This window comes from Helianthus annuus, chromosome 16 (genome assembly GCF_002127325.2).
Source record: "Helianthus annuus cultivar XRQ/B chromosome 16, HanXRQr2.0-SUNRISE, whole genome shotgun sequence".
In the NCBI taxonomy this organism is placed as follows: domain Eukaryota; kingdom Viridiplantae; phylum Streptophyta; class Magnoliopsida; order Asterales; family Asteraceae; genus Helianthus; species Helianthus annuus.
Window position 1 is genome coordinate 146,913,891 of NC_035448.2, and position 21,958 is coordinate 146,935,848.

The 21,958-nt window shown below is 35.3% G+C and overlaps 2 protein-coding genes and 2 long non-coding RNA genes across 4 annotated transcripts; all 4 read right to left on the reverse strand.

The window, feature by feature from the left end:
* Positions 1-586: 586 nt before the first annotated feature.
* LOC118488134 lies at positions 587-3,199 on the reverse strand. Its single transcript, XM_035985292.1, has 9 exons — positions 3,046-3,199; positions 2,890-2,967; positions 2,705-2,785; positions 2,512-2,583; positions 2,136-2,434; positions 1,830-2,000; positions 1,582-1,738; positions 1,412-1,507; positions 587-827 (listed from the first exon to the last, which is right to left on the reverse strand). Exons 1-9 carry the CDS (start codon positions 3,193-3,195, stop codon positions 720-722), a joined length of 1,212 nt encoding a protein of 403 aa, XP_035841185.1. The 5' UTR covers positions 3,196-3,199; the 3' UTR covers positions 587-719.
* A 3,908-nt stretch (positions 3,200-7,107) lies between these two features.
* On the reverse strand, positions 7,108-10,367 carry LOC110887795. Its single transcript, XM_022135364.2, has 2 exons — positions 7,273-10,367; positions 7,108-7,162 (listed from the first exon to the last, which is right to left on the reverse strand). The coding sequence occupies exons 1-2, from the start codon at positions 10,365-10,367 to the stop codon at positions 7,108-7,110; spliced, it is 3,150 nt and encodes a 1,049-aa protein (XP_021991056.2).
* Positions 10,368-10,410: 43 nt separating this feature from the next.
* LOC110891780 lies at positions 10,411-11,681 on the reverse strand. The gene is made up of 3 exons (XR_002565553.2): positions 11,293-11,681; positions 11,149-11,199; positions 10,411-10,502 (listed from the first exon to the last, which is right to left on the reverse strand). It is a non-coding gene; the product is annotated as an uncharacterized LOC110891780 (long non-coding RNA).
* Positions 11,682-20,372: 8,691 nt separating this feature from the next.
* Positions 20,373-21,567, reverse strand: LOC110889657. Its single transcript, XR_002563827.2, has 3 exons — positions 21,151-21,567; positions 20,988-21,075; positions 20,373-20,763 (listed from the first exon to the last, which is right to left on the reverse strand). It is a non-coding gene; the product is annotated as an uncharacterized LOC110889657 (long non-coding RNA).
* Between the last annotated feature and the right edge of the window lie 391 nt (positions 21,568-21,958).

Here is a 21,958-nt window from a genome sequence, read left to right on the forward strand (position 1 = left end):
TTCATTTTTCAAATCAATGGTTAAGATGAAAGTGTAGGAGAAATGAGGAGTGCAAGGGTATTTTAGAAAAATCTTATTTATGGATTTTCTCTCTCCACATGCAATGCACATGCATATTCCACCCTCATTTTTTAAACTTTCATAACTTTTTTATACGAGATTATTTTTTCATAAAAACTTCACCCTAATATCGAGCGTTCTTTTTATCTTTAATTTGAGTACTATCACTAGTACAAAATCAATTGATTTTGGGCGGTGTAAACAACATTTTAGGGGGTTTTAGAAACGCCCAGAAAGGTATCGCTGGAAAAAGGTAAAATGTATTTTGGGCTCTCCCTAAAACCGCCTAAAGTCAATATAATGTATTCTGGGCGCTCCCTGAAACCGCCCAAAATCAATTTAAACCGCTCAAAATAAGTATCGCCCAAACGAAGCCAAAACCGCCTAGACTGACCAAAATAATTGACTGACCAAAATAATTTTATTATACAGCTAAATAATATTAATAATCCAGCATTACCTCAAGCACAATTCAAAATAATTAATCTGAAAAAAATAAATAAAAAATGAAGAATCCCAAATATAACTTAAAATATATAAATGCAGCCAAACACCAACATGAGTCTCATACTCAGTTTACAGAAAATGCAGCCAAACACCAACATGAGTCTCATACTTAGTTTACAAAAATTGTTCAAACTACAATACTAAGGTAGTCTCTAATTCTTGCTTTTATCATTAAACACAGCTGCAAAAAACCGACACATGATGTTTTCAACCAGCTTGTCGATTTCCACTCCAGTTATCTCTGTTGTGTCGTTCCACATCTAAAAAGACAAATAAAAAATAAGTGAGATACATACAAATATATATATATATATAGAGAGAGAGAGAGAGTAACAAAGTCGATATATATTAAACCTAAATCTGCTAACATCCAAACCCGCGTAACCGGAAGAATATAAAAGGATTTAAATTCACATTGCAATATCGATTCACATTGTAAACCCAAATCTCACACTATTATTTCTCCTTTAAGCTTAACATAAATCTATTAAACGTGTAATTTAAATTCTGTCATTTAGTGACTGGAAGATCACGGTTTTGAATCACAAGGACAGGTCTATTTTGCATAACAAAAACAAAATAGCACATACAAAGAATCCCCCTTTAAATACCATTTCTTTTCCTTTATCGGGCTTTCGCGTCTGAATTAGAATGCCATAAAAATATTTTCCATTTAAAAAGTGCTCATACATAAGAACAGCCAAACAACTATACCATAACCAGTTAAGCACAATGGAAATCTGATGATGTTGTTTCTTCTCTAAGTCAAATAATACAATTGTAAACCTAATTAACACGAACAACACGCCTAAGTCAAAGAACGTAAAAAAAATAGAAAACTTACATTGTTTGGAAAACCGAACTGCCTTGAAATAACAAACTCGAACATGTTTCTAACTACTAAGAATCCACACTCCCATGATCCTTCTTGCTGCTTACACTACATTAAATTAAAAGAAAAATCAATTAATAAAATAACACTTAATTTTATAAAATGAATTATGAATAACATACTTTAACCATCTTCCAAGTAAAACGGCCTCCAAATGAAGTTTCTATTGCATTTGTTAGAGAATAATGACTTTTATTCTTCTTGCCCCTCAAATAAGTTGAATCCAAAATCCAACCTTTACGTTCCGAAGGGGAGACGATAAACAACACCCAATGACGACTTCAAAGAAGAAAGATACGGTCATTGCAAAAAAATCAGTAATAAAATAGGAAAATTAATTATTATACATTAAAATAAAATTATATATTACCTATATAAGAATGGAGCAAGAAAATATTTCTTTCCCTCATGAAGTTTGTAAACCTCGACCAAGTGTTCTTTAACACTAGGCAAATTTTCCTCACACTCTTTCCCGGTAATTCGTTGAGTATTGAAGTAGGCGACTTGAGTAGCATTTTTTAGACGATGGCCGAACAAAAACCTAATATCAATAAAGTAAATATTATTAAGTTGTGAGATAAAAATATTATTAAGTTGCAAGATAAAAATAATAATAATAATAATAATAATAATAATAATAATAATAATAATAATAATAATAATAATAGTAACTTACATTTGACACCAATGTATAAAGCTGGCATCAAGCAACCCGTTCGCTAGAAATTGCAACATACCCTCATATTCAACGTTCTCAACTCGAGGACTGAACTCGGTTTCTGGGTACATCCCATGAGGCCAATTAATCTCAATGCTCATATCGCCGTCATAGTGTTTTGTTAATCGGGTAGCCAATGAAATCATACTTTGAGGGCGCAAATTCTCGATATTCCACAAGGCGGTTTTTATGTCTTGTTCAAGCTTTGACAATGTAGGAGCTTGAGGTTGTTCAACAAGAACCTCATGCTGGGAAAACTACATTATTTGAAAAACAAATTTTCAGAAAAAAAAAACAATACATATATACGTATGATATATCAGTTTTTGAATACCATCTCATCCAGTTCCTCTTCTGATCCGTCAACATCATGTTGAGTGGAAACATCATGTGCGCCAAATAGAAACTACATTAGTTAAAAAAAATAAATTATTACTACATTGATTCTTTTATATATATACACACACATAGATACATATTGAGAGAAAGAGAGAGAGTTATGAAACAGATTATTAGTACATGATTACCTCATCACCAAAACTTTCAATCATAGTCGCATCAATTTGATAACATTCATGACTTTCGTCTTGTTCAATGGGAACCTCCAACTATAAGAGCCATTAAAATTGTTATATTATAAACCAAAATTATTAGAAATTATCTACTACCCGGACCCGAGAAACCCAACCCAACACCAAACAAGGATCCTAACCTCAGGCCGATAACATGTGTTGTCCTGAGCTGGTTGCTTCAATGCTGGATTCTGAGAAGTTGCTTCAGTGCTTGAAAGCTACAATTTAACAAACATATTAGAAAAGTCTTACTAAGAATAGAAACAAACTATTATATAATTTGTATACAACAATACCTTTACCAAAGAAAGTGGCCACTGAATAAACCAACCAATAGCATCACCTATATATTTAAGTGCATCATAGCGTGAAAGTTCAGGAAGAGACGTTTTCTTGTACAACTGATAGATTTCAACTACTTGTATTTTCACGTAGCCCTCGGCCATAGGTCCCGTATGTATAGTCCTACTTGGACTAGGATGAAGATACGCCGTCCCGACTATTTGTTCTCTTTTAGAAGGGGATGGGTGTAACAATTCACATAATGTTGGCTCCTGCAAAACGACATTACATTTTTAAAAGAAATATTATATATAAACCATTTTGTATACTAAACATCATACAAATATAATCACCTCAATTAATGGATATTGAATATGACATCCACCAGATGTATCATTCTCGCCACAACTATTAGGGCTAGAGTCCAACCCACTGTAGCTTCTTGTTTGATTGGAAGGCATGTTATCTTGATGTTGTTGTCTACCGCCTTGAAACAAGCCTTCCCGAACCTGTGTACGTCCTGTAATCGATATAAACACCTAAGTATGAAATGGGAATAATATTCCAATCAAGTGACTAAAACATATATTCAAACATGTTGAGAACAAATTATAGACATAAAAAACAAGTTGTGTTTTTATATTTACTGCTATAGACATAAGTTCAGATGCTATTAACCATAATATAATGTTAAAAATAATATCTAAATGTATATGACGTCCAATCAGCCAGATTATAAAGTCAAATATGAACATTTAGCTATTATATAATACAATCATTATATCACAAATAAAATTACCTATAATATTAGAAATCGTACGCGACCGGCCTCCGTGCTCAGGTCCTAGTAACCTGGTTAGTGGATCCTCCTTGTTAGAAAAATAACTACCATCATCAATCATTTTTCTTTCGAAAACAGCCTACAAAACATATATACAATTATTAGAACATTTGACATTAATATATATTATTAAACAAATAAACATTACTTACTAGTTTAATTGACTCTGCTCGCGTGCTTGCACATAGTGAATACAACTTAGTTTTCCGATTTCGTTTTGCTCTACTAACAATATACCTTTTGGAGCGATAGTCTTGAACATTTTTAAGGAAAGAATACACAGGTACAAGTTGCGACCATATTTTCTCAAGGCGAGGACTCAAAGCCGCAAACCCGGTGCGTCCTAAGCGAGTTGGGTTTTTGTTTGCCTTCGCACTTGCTCTTGCTTTTCGACTTTTTTTCTTCACATTAATAAACAAATTGTTATTATGTTATAGTTACATATATATAACACTAGTTATAAATCATAATATTATATGTAACTCACATATACCTCAAATTCCTTCCCACTCCTTTGGGTGACGAATTCCTTCCAATGCTCTGAATCGAGATTCTTATACGTCTCAAAAGGAGTTAAGCCTTTCCTTACGAATTCTGTTGTAAGGTAACTCCGCCAATTTGTATGACGTTTTTTAGCATTTTTTAGTATGAATTTTTTAGGAGCTTCGCTACCAATATGCCATTGTCTCTGCATATTTATAAAACAAAAGATTAACAATTATAATTCATATATCTAACAAAATATAAATTTATATACCTTGATATCTAGCCAAAGTTCTTCCCATTTTTCCTTTCCAAATTTACCAGACGGGATGTGATAAGAAAATTCAGCTTTCAATTTCACTCCTAACCATGAAGTGAAGTCATTGGCATTTCTGCCAATTGGTTGCATTAGCTGATTGAGTTCAATTGTGAACTCACAATCCTTCTTGGAAAATGTGGCTGCCCCACGTTTCCCACCCTTCCCACGATTTGACATCTTTGATAAATTATACAACAAAAAAGAAATTAACAAACTCATTAGTATTTTAACAACCTAAGGGATAAAGAAATTATAAATTGTTTTGTTAATGAAAAGGTTAATATGTAAAACAAATGAGTGAGACGAATCTACTTGTAAATAGAACTTGTTTTGTTGTACATATAGCAATGCCAGGTGTACGCGATATTAGCGCCTCGTGCCTTTGCCTTTAGAACCTAAAGGCATCGGTCTCATACTTTTTTGACAAATAGACTTACAAAACAGTACACAAATAGTAATCTATAAACAGCTGTATCATAGAACGTACAAGGCCGCAAGAATGAAGTGTTCAAGTTCAAAGGGAGATGTATCAAACATATCTAGAAAAGGGCAGATACAAACTCATCATATATCAAAGATGGCAGCCTACCTTAAATGCCCAAAAAAATATATAACCTATCAAATATGCAACTTACAGAAGGGTTCAGTTGGTCAAATGTGAATTTATTATAATATGTCATATTTAACACCTCATCTATCTATCTGGAGAGTTAAAGTCCAACAAAATATATTATTAATCACAGTGGACAAGGAGAACCCAAATACACAATCGACAAATTCACATTAACATACATGGAATCAAGGGACCACAAGATACTCTTAAACCCCACAAAATCCAACATAAAGACACCACACGTGGAATCACATTCAACAAAATCTAACATATATTCAACTTTAACTACTTCTCAAAGAATATGAACATAAACATGTATATTCAAAAATAGTGAATTTTAACTAAAAGCTTGCAAAAAAAATTGAAGATTTAAGCAAAAAAAAAAAAAACAAGGGTTCTTACTGAGAAAAGGGGAAGACGTAATCTGTAGAAACTGCGCGATGGAGATGAATGACCAGAAAGATGATGGAGGTTTTGTCGATGGAGGTTTATTTCATGGGTTTGATGGAGGTTTCCAAGGGGTGGGGCGGGCTGGATTTTATGATTAGGCGGGCTGGGTTTTGCTAAAATTTCGATTTTGGCGGGCACTAATTTTACTAAAATTTCGATTTTAAGAAGAGAATACAAAGATAAACAACAACATTTAAAAGCTCCCTTAGATTTGTCTGGAACTTCTTTGAAGAAGAAGAAGAGTAAATATTAAGTGAAGGAAATTAGAAAAGAGGTTATAGTTGGGGTGGTTTTCCATATTCCCAAAGCTATGTGTAGGGTGGCTTCATGTTCCCAAAGCTCTGTAGGATGGCTTGAAAAAAAAAATGAATTAGTCTATTTAGTTGGATAATACATAGACACAACAAAAGTTATTATGCCGTTCAAAAAAAAAAAAAAAACAAAGGATAGCTTGAAAATAACTTGGTATTTTCATGAAATATATTATGAGAATACAATAATTTTATATGAGAATTATAGTAAAAGTAAAATTTTAAAAGTGTAATTTCAAAAAAAAAATTTAATGTCGGATGAATGAACTATTGGGAAAGTATAAAAAAATTAAGTAAAATTTTATTGTGAGGTTTTAATTTAAAGACACATGTGTGGATAGGGGTGTGAACTTTTGATACGGCCTGAAAACAAGACACGAACCTAACACGAAATTCGTGGATTTAGGTTTAGTCTAAACGGGTTCGGGTCAGTTTCAGGTTGAACCCGCGAATCTGTTTAGCTAAACGGGTCAGGTTCGAGTCAACCCGGCCGAGTTAACGGGTTGACCCGTTTAACCCATTTATATTATATTTTATTGTTTATAGTATTTTTATGTTATAAATCAATTTGGGTGTGTATTTTATGCATAATTATAACTTAAAAATAGAGATTGACATAATGTTTTATAATTAAATGCAATTTTATATGTATATATTTGTGTTTTTTAAAGTAAAATTTTAATTTTAACATATTAATTTGCGAAAAGAAAGTTTAAAATTCAAAATTCGGGTTGAACGGGTCCGGTTCGGGTCAACCCGCTAATATTCGGGTTATGGTCGAGTTCATATGTATGGCAAGATAGTTAAAACATAGTTATAAAAGTAACGATCTTTGCAGCGACACTGTTCAACCGAATAAAAAGTAGACATAACAACGTTGAACCAGGCATGCGCATTGCGGCTTGTTAAATCGCAAAAATTAGACTAAAACTTAAAATAAAGAAAAAAAACAACTAAGTCGATTTAGGACTCGTGCTTTACAACGGGATCGTCAAACAACAAAAATAAAAATATTGATCAAAGAAATGTCACTAAACGAAAAATTCCTAGAAAAATTGACTATTCTATCCCGTATACTCGAGCCACGTCCACTTCCACGTCTTGATTCAAAATCCTACAATTATTTAAAAAATAGAGTTAACGACTACAAATTAAAGTTATCATAGAAATAATATATACATATCAAACCTTAATCATTGAGTTTAACTTGGTGGGTCAACATACATCCCATCGGTGTGGTCGGATCGTGAGTAGGTGGCGCCCCTAATTGGCTCAACTAACGGTTGAATACCAACAGAAAATGGCGGTAGGTCGTCAAAATGGTCGTATTCTTCCTCGTCGACGACATTATCAACACCAAGGATACGTCGTTTGCCTTGTAATACGATGTGGTATCTTCGTTTACTCGGGTCATTTACATAGAACACTTGTGTGCAATGTGAAGCGAGAATAAATGGTTCAGATGGATAGCCATTTGTTGCAAGGTCAACAAGTGTAAAGCCATATTTGTCAACTTGAACACCTGTACTGTTGTTCACCCACTTGCATTTGAACACAGGAATAGTGTAAATGCTGTATTTTAGCTCCCAAATTTCTTGGATGACACCGTAATAAGACTCTTTGGCGATTTCTAACCTTACATTAGGATTCGTCCTATCGTATCTACTGGTTGATGCTATTACTGTAACCCCGCTGTTCTGCATTGTACTTTTCCCGTCTTGATCTTTTGTGTAAAACGTATACCCATTGATGTCATACCCTTGGTAAGATTTTACTCTATAGTCCGGACCTTGCCCCAATTGTTCCACAAGTGTTTCAACAATTGATTGACCATCAGTTACCTTTTTTTTCATCCATGAAGAAAACTCTTTGTTATGCTTAATTTCATGCCACATTTTGCTCTTGTGTGGGTAGGTTGATTGTATTAACTTCAAGTGTTCATTAACATACGGAGCAAGACAAGTCATATGATTTAAGACAGAAAAATGTGCAAGTTCTAAATCTTCCTTACTTGGGTTCAATATTTTCATACCCACGCCTCCTACCCCTTGTAGTTTACCGGAGTGACGAGATTGTGGGTGACCAATACTTTTGACACCTTCCAAATAACTTGTACAAAATTCAATCACCTCCTCGTAAGCATATCCTGTAACAATACTTCCATCAGGCCGATTATAATTTCTTACAAAAGATTTTAAGACACCCATATATCTTTCAAAAGGGTACATATAACGCAAAAATACAGGACCACAAGCCTTGATTTCTCCAACGATGTGAATCACCAGGTGAACCATAACATCAAAAAAGGACGGCGGGAAGTACATCTCTAGCTCACATAGTGTGATGGTAATTTCTTTTTGCCATACATCTAGTTCCTCGGGATCAATAACTTTTGAGTGAATCATGTTAAAAAACAAACAAAGTTTTGTGATTGTGTGTCGTGTGCTCTCTGGTAACAATCCACGGATAGCAATAGGAATCATATGTGTCATCAAAACATGACAATCATGAGACTTCATACCAATTAGTTTACGGTCTTTCAACGACACCAACCTTTTAATGTTTGCAGAATAGCAAGATGGAACTTTAATATCATGTAAACAATTACAAAACTTTGTTTTCTCTGCCTTTGACATTGTATAACACGCAGGTGGCAGATAAATACGATTACCTTTTTCTTGGGGGGCAAGCTCTTTACGTATACCCATTTCTTCCATGTCTTTACGAGCATTGATACCATCTTTAGTTTTTCCAGGAATGTCTAATAATAAGCCGATCAGGCTATCACATACATTCTTTTCAATATGCATAACATCTAGACAATGTCTAACTTGTAAATGCCTCCAATATGGTAAGTCCCAAAAGATTGACCTTTTTTTCCAAATGCCATCTTTATCAACACGAGTTCTTTTTCCCAAAACAGTATCTAGATTTTTAACTCGTGAAAATGCATCAAAACTCTTCGGTGCTTTTCCAGTCTCGGTATTTCCATTAAAGTTCGTCATGTTATTCCGATAACTATGACCCTGCGGAAGGAATCTTCGGTGTCCCATGTATACCATCTTTCTGCAGTTGTTTAAATACACCGAACTTGTATCGGCTTCACAAACTGGACAAGCTTTTTTACCTTTGGTAGTGTATCCGGACAAATTACCATACGCTGGGAAATCATTTATGGTGCAAAAAATCATGGCACTCAATCTAAAATATTCCTTCTTATAAGCATCATACACATTTTCACCAGTATTCCATAGAAGATTTAGATCATCGATCAAAGGGGACAGATAAACATCAATCTTATTACCAGGTTGTTTCGGACCCGGAATCAACAACGACATCATTATGTATTTTCGTTTCATGCATAGCCATGGTGGAAGATTATAAATGCAAAGAAGAACCGGCCACGTACTGTGACGACTGCTAGCATTTCTGAAAGGATTGATTCCATCAGAACTAAGCCCAAACCTTATGTTTCTAACCTCATTACTAAATTCTGGATATTTCCTATCAAAATTCTTCCATTGAAGTGAATCTGCCACATGTCTTAATTTCCCATCATTTATACGCTCGTCTGAATGCCATCGTAATAATTTTGCTTCTTTCTCGTTTGAAAATAATCGTTTTAGTCTCGGTAGAATTGGAAAATACCATATTAATTTAGCTGGTGGTCCATTTTTTGTCACATCGTTATCGTATTCACCAGTTTTACTTTTTCGCTTGTACCTAGATTCACCACACATAACACATTTATGACTGTTCTTGTACTCATTTCTATACAAGATGCAATCATTCGGACATGCATGTATTCTTTCAACTTCCAATCCCATTGGATTCATCATTTTTTTTGCTTGGTAAAACGAAATTGGTAACTCATTATCTTTTGGAAGAATGTCTTGCAAAACAACTAATAGATCTGTGAAACTTGTATCACTCCATCTATTTTTTGCCTTCAAGTTAAACAACTTTAACACAGCTTCAAGTTTTGAAATATTAGAATCGCTATATAATGGTTTATCTGCATCTTCAAGTAATTGTTGTAATTTTCCTTTATCGCCGATATCATTCTCTAAATCATTAAACATGTCATCTAAATTGTTATCATTTGAAATGTCCTCATTTAAATCGTCATCATTTAAATTGTCCTCGTATTGGAAATTTTCATATTCCTCATTGTCTAAATTAACCGATGTCGTGGCACCATCAACCCGTGATTCCCCATGCTTTGACCAACAAGTGTAACTAGGCATAAAACCATTTGCAAGCAAATGATATTCTATATCTCTAATATTTTCGGTTTTTTGAAAGGTTTTACAAATCATACAAGGACACCAAATCCATTTAGAGCCAACATTTCTTCGATGAGCTTCAGCAACCCTAAGAAAAGTAAAAACGCCTTGCGTATATATTTCAGAAGGACGCCCACTTTTGTACATCCAATATTCTCTATCTTCCATCTGAAAATTAAAATAATCAAATAAGTGATATCCAGTTTATGTACAAGTTGTTAATAGGTACTCTAAGGCGGTGGATCCTAACCCACTTTTTGAATATTCTATCTCATATGTATACATTTTAACGAGTTAACTATTTAAGAAAAAAATCGGCAGCGTTTCCCCTTAACTCCCCAAGTATGCAGTTAAACCGCAAACCCGAAGGAGTAGGGGAAACAACTGTCGATTCTTTCCTTAAATAGTCAACACGTTAAATGTACACATGTCCTAATGAGATAGAATATTCAAAAAGCAGTCCCAACGGGGACAATCCAAAATTTATCTCTATTAGATAAATTTTGGACGGGTATACTCTACAAGGTTATCTTCAAATGCATAGGTATTCATATATGCACACACACTCGCACAAAAATATCCAACATACTAGGGGTCTTCACGGTCCGGTTTTGACGGTTTTTAGGTCAAATCGTGAGCGAAACCGTTAGTAACGGTTTATGAAAATCAAAATCCAAACTGTTGAAATTTAAAACCAGACCGCTACTTACGGTTTGGGTGGTTTCACGGTTTTAAACCAAATCATGAACACCCGTAATACATGCATATAAATAATCTTATAAAAATAGAATACATGAATATAACTTTTTTTTACCTTTACTTCTTTGAATGATGAACAAAAAAGGTCAGAATAATTCAGTTATATCTACAAATAACAAAAATATAACCAATTAATATATTATAAATCAACAATATATATACATGTATAGATATGAATAATAAATATATGTAACTATACCTTGATATTGATGGAGGATTGAACAGAGAAAAAGAAAATGATGAGAGGAAGAAATTAGGGCACCTGATTTTGATATTTTGTTTGAAAGTGGGAGGTGGAGAGTAAGATTCGTAGGTAGTTTGTTGTAAATTCGCCTAAAGTAAACAATAAAAAATGATAAAACGTTTTTTGGGCGATTTTACACATATTCTAGGCGGTTTTGTAGTGTTAACCGCCCAAAAATGATTCAATAAACAATCAAAAATAATAAAAAAGGTTTTTTGGGCGCTTTTACATATAATCTGGGCGGTTTTATAGTAAAAAAAATATATAATAAAGATTCTGGGCGGTTTTATAAAATGAACCACCCAAAATACATTCACAAAACGCCTAAAAAAACTAATTTTCTACTAGTGTATATTGCTATATAAAATATGAAGACAAAAAAACTCACTAAAATGTGTTGTAATTCTATGTTGTATAACATTTTTTTGTGCTCGATTTTTGTACTATATTTTTGTGCTAAATTTTTTTGTCTTAAATTTTTTTTCTCAATTTTTTGGTGCTGTATTTTTTTATACTACATTTTTTTTGCTAAAATTTTTTCGTGCTATATTTTTTTGTACTACATTTTTTGTGCTATATTTTTTTGTACTAGATTTTTTGTACTAGATTTTTATGTTGTATTTTAAAATCAAAAGAGATGTCACATGTGATTTTCACTCCTATTTATAAGAACCAAAATGTCATTCATTCCTACTTATCAGGAGTGACATCATCACAATACTTCTCAGCTTATTTAGACAAAATCCACTTTTTAGTGGATTCTTTCCCATAGTATTAATATATACAATTAAGTACAACAAATATTCATATGCAAAGGTTCGGTTACTTCTTTTAAAAGTGTAATTGTAAATAAATCGATAATAAATCAAGGCATGGATAGTGAAGAGTATGCAACTAAATTGTTGGGGGACACTTTGCTTTGTAAAACTTGCCACGTACCTGTCAAAAAATATTAGGAATGACACCTTTAGGTAATGTACCTCACCTTTGTGCCATCTGTATTGAATAGATGATCATCTTAAATATTTTAAATATTCTAAATTCACCCATAACGTACTCCACAAGTGTGGGACGGCTATATATACGGAGCCTTGACAAAAAGAGAAGACACAGTAGCTTCTTTTATGAAAGAAATATATAAAGCAATAAAGAAATATATAAAGTGAGAAATTAAAATGGTGTTAGACTGTTAGTAATCTACAAATGTCGATGTTCGACGGGTGATAATTCACGGCAGGAGGTAAAAGGCATTTGGAAAATGATTCCTTAGAAGGGTTATCTAAACAACCAGGTGAGTTCATACGATTCACCAATATATCATTTTATTAATTTAGTCTCTAAATAGTCGTCGTTAAAATACTTATTATTATTGTGTGAAATAATATTAATTGCGTGGATTAAAATAAATGATGTATAGTTGTTAAAGTGGGGAAAAGTTGCTATCAAAGGACTGGTGTGATACATTAAAATAACCCTCGGGTTATCACTTATGGGGTTACCATTGGTTAATCACCTTTGAGTGATCACTTGATAAATCACTTTCATGTGAAAAGTTATTAAAATCATAGTTGATTATAAATTGTCATATGTGGATTTTATGTGACATTAGCTTTAATGCTGTTTGTGTGGTAATATTTGTGTAAACGTAATATTATTAGCAAAAGTAAAAACTAAAATAAATGATATTACGTTGATTAAATGGATGAAATAAATATTGTCATGGATGGAACGTGGTGGGAGTTGAATCACCATCGTGTGATAAAGATTGCCACGGGTGGAACGTGGTGGGTATTATAGTTGTTAATTCACCTTTGGGTGACAGTTGTTAATTATCCTACATGTGATAGTTGGGTGACAGTTATTTATTCCCCTACGGGAGATAGTCGTTAATTCGTCTACGGGTGAAAGTCGTTAATTCACCTTTGGGTGACAGTTGTTAATTCTCCTACGGGTGATAGCCGGGTGACCGGTTGTTTATTCACCTACAGGAGATAGCCGTTAATTCGCCTACGAGTGAAAGTTGTTTTGGATGATAGTTGTTAATTCGCCTACGGGTGAAAGTCGTTAATTCTCTTAGGGGTGACAATTGTTAATTCGACTACGGGTGGCGGTTGTTTATACACCTCCGAGTGACAAATATTAATACATAGTTGGGTGATAATAAATCACAGTTAACAATAAAGTGCCATGGTTGAAATATGGTGGGGTTGAGAAAAATTGTGATATGGAAAACATTATAGTTAAATTATGAACTCACTTAACGTTGGCTAATAATTGTTTAAAAAATGTTTTTTAGGTAAATCACTAGTTCGTGATTCAAGGAGCCGGATCGAGCCTTGGTATGTTAAAGGATTGAACATATGTTTATAACTCATTTCGAATGTACAAATTATGAGTTATTTAAATATGTTTTGGTTATGTAAACTTACTCAACTTATCAGATAAATATATAATGTGAATCTTAAAGAAGGTTGTTTTATCACATTATTTTAGTAGAAATGCTTCCGCTACTATATATAAAAAAAATTGGGACCCGTTTTGGAAGATTTAAATAATAAAAGATATATAATAATATGGGTGTTACAAGATAGTAGATATACTTCGCATTTCTGGAAAAGTTTCCAGCAATCTTTTGGAACCAGATTAAACTTTAGTATGGTTTACCATCCTCAAACAGATGGAAAGAATGAGCGTACAAACCAAACATTGGAAGACATGCTTAGAGCATACGTGATCGACTTGGGTGGTAGCTGGGATGACCATCTCCCCCTAATTGAATTCTCATACAATAATAGTTATCATACGAGCATCAAGGTGGCTCCTTTCGAGGCCTTGTATGGGAGAAAGTGTCGAACGCTCGTTTATTAGGCTGAAGTTGGGGTAGCCCAACTTTCAGGACCAGAGATTGACCTGGAGACCACGGAGAAGATAATACAAATCTGTGATCGTCTCAAAGCTGCCAGGGACAGGCAGAAGAGCTTTGCTGACAAGAGGCGTAAACTTCTTAAGCTCCAAGTAGGGGACAAAGTTTTGCTAAAGGTATCACCCTAGAAAGGTGTGATGCGCTACGGGAAGAAGGGCAAGTTAAGCCCAAGATATACTGGACCATTCGAGATAATCGAATGTGTCGGGTCTGTAGCTTATGAGTTAAACCTGCTGGAGGAGCTTAGTGGAATTCACAATGTGTTCCACATCTGTAGTTTAAATAAATGTCTAGTCGATGAGTCGCTAGCAATGTCACATCAAGATGTGCGAATTGATGAAAACCTGAGGTTCGTTGAAAAACCAATTTTGATCGAGGATCGACAGGTTAAGAAGCTCCGACGGAAGTATATACCTATTGTAATGTTTAAATGGGATGCCTGTAGAGGCCCCGAATATACATGGGAGGTTGAGTCCACTATGCGACAAAAGTACCCCCATCTTTTTTAACAGAATCTCGAGGTCGAGATTTCTTTTAAGGAGGTGAGGATGTAACACCTCGTAACTTTGTGTCCAGTAAAGTACTGACACGTGTCCATACTCCCAATTGTGCCTAGTGTTGGCCGGGAGGGACTAATTTTGCCAAACATTAAAAGTATGAATGTGGAGGGACTAAAGGTGTCAACATGATGAAACTATGCCTCTGAGTGACCCTTTACGGATCGCAAGCTTGATGCTATACGATCATGTCTATACTCTCAAATGAGTCAAATGTTGGACGAGAGGGACCATTTTTTACTATATATGAAAGTTGGAATGTGGAGGGACTAAATGTGGAAACTTGTGAATTTTTCTGAATTTGGTCGTCGTATACGGACCGTAGGCTATAAGCCTCTACGGTCCGTAAAGGACTCGGAAAACCCGGCGTGTCTCAATCCTCTACGGACCGCAAAGGGTATACCCCTACGGTCCGTAAATAGGTGACAACGACAAGAATTTTGTTTGGGCTCCAAGTTTACCACTTTTCGAAACCATTTGCTGCATGGCTGCTATTGCCACGTTGGGGGACATGTGTACTGATCTCTAACACCCTCCTAACACCTGTGTTCATGTGATCTATCCTCCACAATTATAAATGGAGGTGTTTTGCAACACTTGAACTTGCACCCCTTCTTTATATCATTCTATCTCCCTCTTTGGAAGTTTCTGGTCCTTAGGAGCATCCAAATCAGTCTTATTTCATCCAAGGATCACTTGCAAGTGTTTCTCTCTTCTGCATTTTCGTTTTATAGGCTTTTTAAGCCAAAAGTCAAGCAAATTCGATATTTCCTTTAACTTTCGAAATAGACCATTATGGTCCAGCCATTTTTCGAGTTGAACATGGTTACATGGTTGTAATTATGTAGGTGTTAATCCCTCAAAAGGGCACCTCCTGAAAATCACGTTAACTCGGTCAATGGACAGGTCAAAGTTTTAATATTTAAAAAGTCAAACGGTCAGTTTTCGTAAATGTTATAATCTGATTATGTGAATGTTATAAACTATGTTTTGACACTTAAACAAGTTGGTAGTTAATATTAGTGTTAGGTCCCGAAAAACCCGTGATATCACTCTAGGATTAATCGAATGCGGAAAATAAGATCAATCCATAAGAACAAAAAGAAATATTCAATACAAATCAAAGTGTCGCTGATTAGATCGCACACGGTTTCAACGAACCGTCTGGTACGATCTTCGAGAACCTTGCACACAATCCCTAGGATTGTCGGGTACAAGGTTCTCCTTTGGGGATTACATGGTGACACTATAGGAGAGCTCTACCACTAATAATCTATACATAACTATTTATAGGAGCCTCTACCCATTGGCCCACATGGCCTAGCCCAAGCCCAAGTGTTGAACCAAACCAAATAAACATAAATAAACGTAATAAAGATAAGCGTAAAACTTTGGACCTAACAATCTCCCCCTAGTTTTATGCTCTCTTTATTACGGTGAAGATGATCTCCAATCTTGGGTCTCGTCTTTTAATGGCCCAGCAGTGAACGAGCCCACCCTTTATAAACCTTCCAATCCAAATAGACACAGCCCAGATAAAAATGATCCAAAACGTGGAACTTCATTAGTGGCACCAAACCAAAATTACCATCCACTCATTTAATGGAGCCCAACCGTCACCCATCATCCTAAATATGAGAATTAATTGTGTGGCCCATAGCAGCTGCCATAGGCAAAGCTGCCATATGACATGGGCTTCCCTTGTTTGTTTGGACTTGCATTAACACCTAGACCAAAGCACATATCCAAAACAAAGAAGCAGATCTTTTGCGAGGCCCAAAATTCTTCATTTAAATTAAAATTCCATACCTGCTAAAACTCACATTTGATGTGATATCATACCACATGCTTTGAGCATATTTTGAATTGATATGTGCCCCCAAGACATATAGTCAGCGTAAATGTTGGGGCCCACCATATCACATGGCCACAATAAAACAAACACAGCACCAAAACCAGTTGAATACCCGGGTCCGTTCCGATATTCCCCATCTTGATTTCAGCACCATTTCATCCAACGACTCACGATTCACTAGATTTTTAGGGTTTATTTTATCAGCCGCCACACAATATTCTTGCTGCATCATCCTGACGTTAGCAACATGAAACCATCTTTCTCCATGTTTTCCGATGACGACAATTCACCGATCATCTTCTTAAAATCATTCCGAATTATACTCTTCATCATTACCGATAAAAATAGAAACATTCATCATCATCCGATATCATCCGTCTAGGATCATCTTCATCGAAGATCATCCAACATCATCATCAATTCATCTTTGAATCAACATCTCGGATCACCTTCAACATTATCCGAGATACATCTTTGTTCGAGATCGAGTTTTCGTATCACGGACATTGTTCACCACCGTCTCGTTCACAGAAACCTGCAACTCCATCTCTTTCGTCTCTTTCACCCTTCGCTAACCTCCGTTCACCGTTCACTGTTCACCATTAACCAATCACCGATTCGAATCTTTCATCACCAGTCACCACCGCATCACCGTCGCCGTCTTCACCATCATCTCCGGTGTCACTTGACTCGAACCATCCTCTGTCATAATTACCGGCAAACTCTCCGACCACCTTCTTCATCATCTCCAGTCACTGTTAATATCTCCGACCACTACCACGTGCACCACCATCCTCCGGTCACCACCTTTAACACTTTAACGAAGAAGAACAAGAAACAGTGACGGCGGCTCCGGGATACGGTGTTGTCGAAGATGACGTCTCGGAAATCTCCATCTTTCTCTCTACAACACACTCAGCTGAGTGTAGTTGGATGAAAAAAAAACACATAACGGTTTTTTCAGATCTGTAGATGAAATACTAGATCTTAGGAACCGGAGAACTTTCCATTTACGAACACACATCCCCGACACTTGTGCAAAGCTTCCTTCTTGATCTTCGAGTGATATCAAAACCGAGCCTTTGAAAGACTTCAATGGCTCTGATACCACTTGTTAGGTCCCGAAAAACCCGTGATATCACTCTAGGATTAATCGAATGCGGAAAATAAGATCAATCCATAAGAACAAAAAGAAATATTCAATACAAATCAAAGTGTCGCTGATTAGATCGCACACGGTTTCAACGAACCGTCTGGTACGATCTTCGAGAACCTTGCACACAATCCCTAGGATTGTCGGGTACAAGGTTCTCCTTTGGGGATTACATGGTGACACTATAGAAGAGCTCTACCACTAATAATCTATACATAACTATTTAAAGGAGCCTCTACCCCATTGGCCCACATGGCCTAGCCCAAGCCCAAGTGTTAAACCAAACCAAATAAACATAAATAAACGTAATTAAGATAAGCGTAAAACTTTGGACCTAACAATTAGAACATGTATGAACATGTTCAGCCCTTGAATTCCAGTTTTAAGGTCGGTTCGCAACCGAAAGTCGAGCAGTTTGACTTCTACTTTGACTTTCAATTCTGACCCGATTTAGGTTAGTTAGCTATTGAATTAAAGTTGCATTATGATCGTATTATAATGTAGCATAACCCTCTAAGGTTATATTACACGATCATAATCAGATTCTGAGTTTATATGCAAGTTTCTATATTATGCCAACTTTGACCAAAATACCCTTTTTGCAATAAACAAGGTTTTAATCAACAACGAACTTGCAAATGATTTACCTACTGATATTTTAATGTAACTAACATATTTTGATATTATGAAACTGATCATAACCTGAGTTTTGATACAAGATCGCAAATTGTGCTATTTAATGACCGAAACGCCCTTTTGGCGCATAGTATGATTTTAAACCATAACTACCAATCAAAACTTAATACCTACTGATATTATAACATATTTAAAATGTTTTCACAGTAGGTACTTGATCATAACTCAGATTTTTAAATAAGTTCTCAAACTATGTATGTAATGACCAAAATGCCCCTACGGTACATAAGTTTGGTCTTAAATCATAAAACCCATACATGTTTGATTACTTACTGATATTATATCATAAATAAAGTATTTTTACAGAATGAACATGTTCATAATATTAGTTTATACGCAAGTTCTTATATTACGTCGCATAATGACTAAAATGCCCTTGTGAGGCATATTTTGATTTTAAAACCTTAATGGTTATATAAGTTGATAACCTACTTATGTTACAACTTTTCTAAAGTATATTGGCATATAGAACTTGTTCATGACTCATCCGATTAACCAATATCGCTTATACGCATACGGTTAAGCTTATGTAACTAGTTTACGTAAGTTTACAGAAACAGGTCAAACCTTATCTTTTTTACTTCAAATTCCAGAATGTATATTGTTTACCCATATTATACAAGTCTTAGTGCTTGTTGGGTTTAAACCACATTCTATTCCGGTCATCGCTGTCTACGACTTAAATAGGACTCATTGACATTCTAATTGGTTATTTATACCATCATTCCAGACTAGTGCATTCCGGTAAATTGCAACCTACCTTAGTTAATTGATTAACGGCTAAGCTATTTATAATTCTTACATATTAAGACGAGTTTTAGCCCAGGTAAATACTCTTAACCAATTTTCCCTATACGGGCTTGGGATATGGTAAATTAATACCGCTTAGTCGGGTATGCGATCATATGTCGGATTGTGACTACAAAATCTTCATAACCCGTTTTAATCTGTTTTGTCTGATAACTTAAACATTGGGGGTTAACGCGACCGTGTCCTGTATATCCTTGGCTCATTTAAGTTGCTAATGGCCACGACCGAGCACGGGGTGTAGGCATACACCTGGCAGATGCTAATGCTATTATAAAATGTTTTTGTTACTCACTAGTTGGGGATAACCCCTTTGTGGGTTTAAGTGGCGTGTTGGTTAATTATGTCTCGATGTTTAGTACTGGGCCCCATATGTATTGACAGGCATGTAAAACTGTATACAAGATCATTTTGAATTGTCCCAAGTTAATTATAAAATCATGTGCCTTGTGCACTTAAAATGATTTTGAAAATGTTTTCAAAATGAGTCGGTTGATTGTATTTACCAGTGTAAATTGACGTATTTTCAAAAGACTAAGTTACAGGTGCAAGGATATGTAAATAGGCTAGAAGTTGCTCGGTAATGCTAGAAGAGGAATTTGCAACTCCTTTGCATAAAGACTAGTAGTATGTTGATCTACTTTTTGTACATTTTACGATCCGCCTGTGGATCTTTATTACGAACAAGTCTGTATTATTATTTTTGAACGTTTGGACACTTAAGTTTGTAATAATATTTTAACTCCAAGACTTCCGCTATGCTATCTGTGTTTGTGTGTATGATGATACCAATCTTACGTCACGATACTCCCTACCCGGGCCCACTGGGATGTGTTTTAAATATCGGGGTGTGACAGTTTTGCTCCCTGTGGTTTGGTCGTTTTAATGGTTTTGCTCCAATCCTTTAAAAATAGCCATTTTACTCCAATAGTTTACTATGTTTTTTCCATTTTGCTCCATGGCATTAACTCCATCTAAAATGTTTGTTAGCTGGAAGGGTACTTAGGTAACTTCAAGTATAAAACTAAGGGTATTTTTGTAAAATTACAAATAAAGATTATAATATATCTATATAATATATATAATATATATAACAGAACCCTATGTTTCTTCTTTCTCTCTTTGCCCTCTCTCTTCTCTCTCTACATTCTCCCTCTTCTCCACCACCACCAATCGTCACCACATCACCACCACCGTGCACAGCCCGCCCAACCCACCTGCCCCCACCTATTTTGCTCGGTCATCGTTTTGCAAAAATAATTTGTGGGTTGTTCACTTGTTTCCTCGGTGCACCCAAATCCGTTGCAAATCATTTGTGAATTAACACACAAATTTATGAATTAACCTCATACACAAATCATTTCTTGATCTGGGTCTATTTTGCAACTGCCTGACCATATGAATCAACCATTCCAGTTCTGGATCTCTTGTCGCACTGCAAAATGTAAAAAAAGTTACAAACCTTGTCTAAAAAAACATTAATTCAGGTTTATTTCGTAAACTTCATGAATTAAAATATGCATTTGGTCAGCAAAAGTCAAGCCTGATACAAAACCCCTAATACAATTTGAAGCAAGAGAACTGAAGAAATAACACTAAATTGATGTAAAAAAACAAATTAAATTCACTTTAAAATCAATCATAGAATCAAAATCAAACCTTTCAGATGTCAGAAGAGGACGAGCCAAATCTAATCCTGATGATAACACCTTCAGCTTCAATCCGTCCTTTTAAACACCGATTACACCTTCGAAACACGAGGTACAGATCGGTCTCATTCGATTATCATCATTACCAAACATAATCAAATCCAAAAACATACCTCTGGAATTTTCAATCGGAACCCTAGGTGGAAGATTTGGGAGGAATCCAACACAATTTGGAAGCAGAAGATGATGATGATGAAGATGTGGTTGGTGAGGCGGCGGTTGAGTTTGTACGAGAAAAGGAGGCAGCGACGGCAGAGGGTGGCTAGTGCTGGTGGTTGAGTTGTGGCGGCTGGATGGTGGTAACAACTAGTTAGATGGGGGCGATGCAAGGTGGTGGTGGTTGGATGGGGGCTGTGCAAGGTGGTCTGTAGTAGGTGGTTGTGATCGTGTTTGTAGGAGGTGGCTGTGGTGGCAGGGGAAAGGGGAGGAGTGGTGGTGATGGTTTGCATTCTGCAGGTTGTGGTTGAGAGAAGAGGATGAGATATGTGTTAATGTGTGTGTGTATATACTTATGTTTTTTTTTCATTTTCAATAAAAGAATGGATTTTTAGAGTTGATAATAGAATAAAAATTAAATGGGGAATGTGAATATGTGGCTGTTATACATCTAAGTTAGATGCGAAACTTATCAAAACGAAAATCCGTTAAAACCCTTTAGTTTTTCTTATCCATTCGTCAGTTTCTAACAACCTCTTCAATCCAACAAATTCAATAGGGCATCGATCTGTAGACTGGTTATTGCCTTATAGCAGTCAATCAAAATTAAAAATCAAAATCAATCACTTATATGTTTCTCTCAATATTTGATGAATTGCTTTTCTCGATCAAAATCAAAATTAATCTTTCGTTTCTCGTTATTATGCCAAAACCAATTTGCAAGTTACATGCTTTTCTAGATTTTATTCCAGAATCAAAATAAAT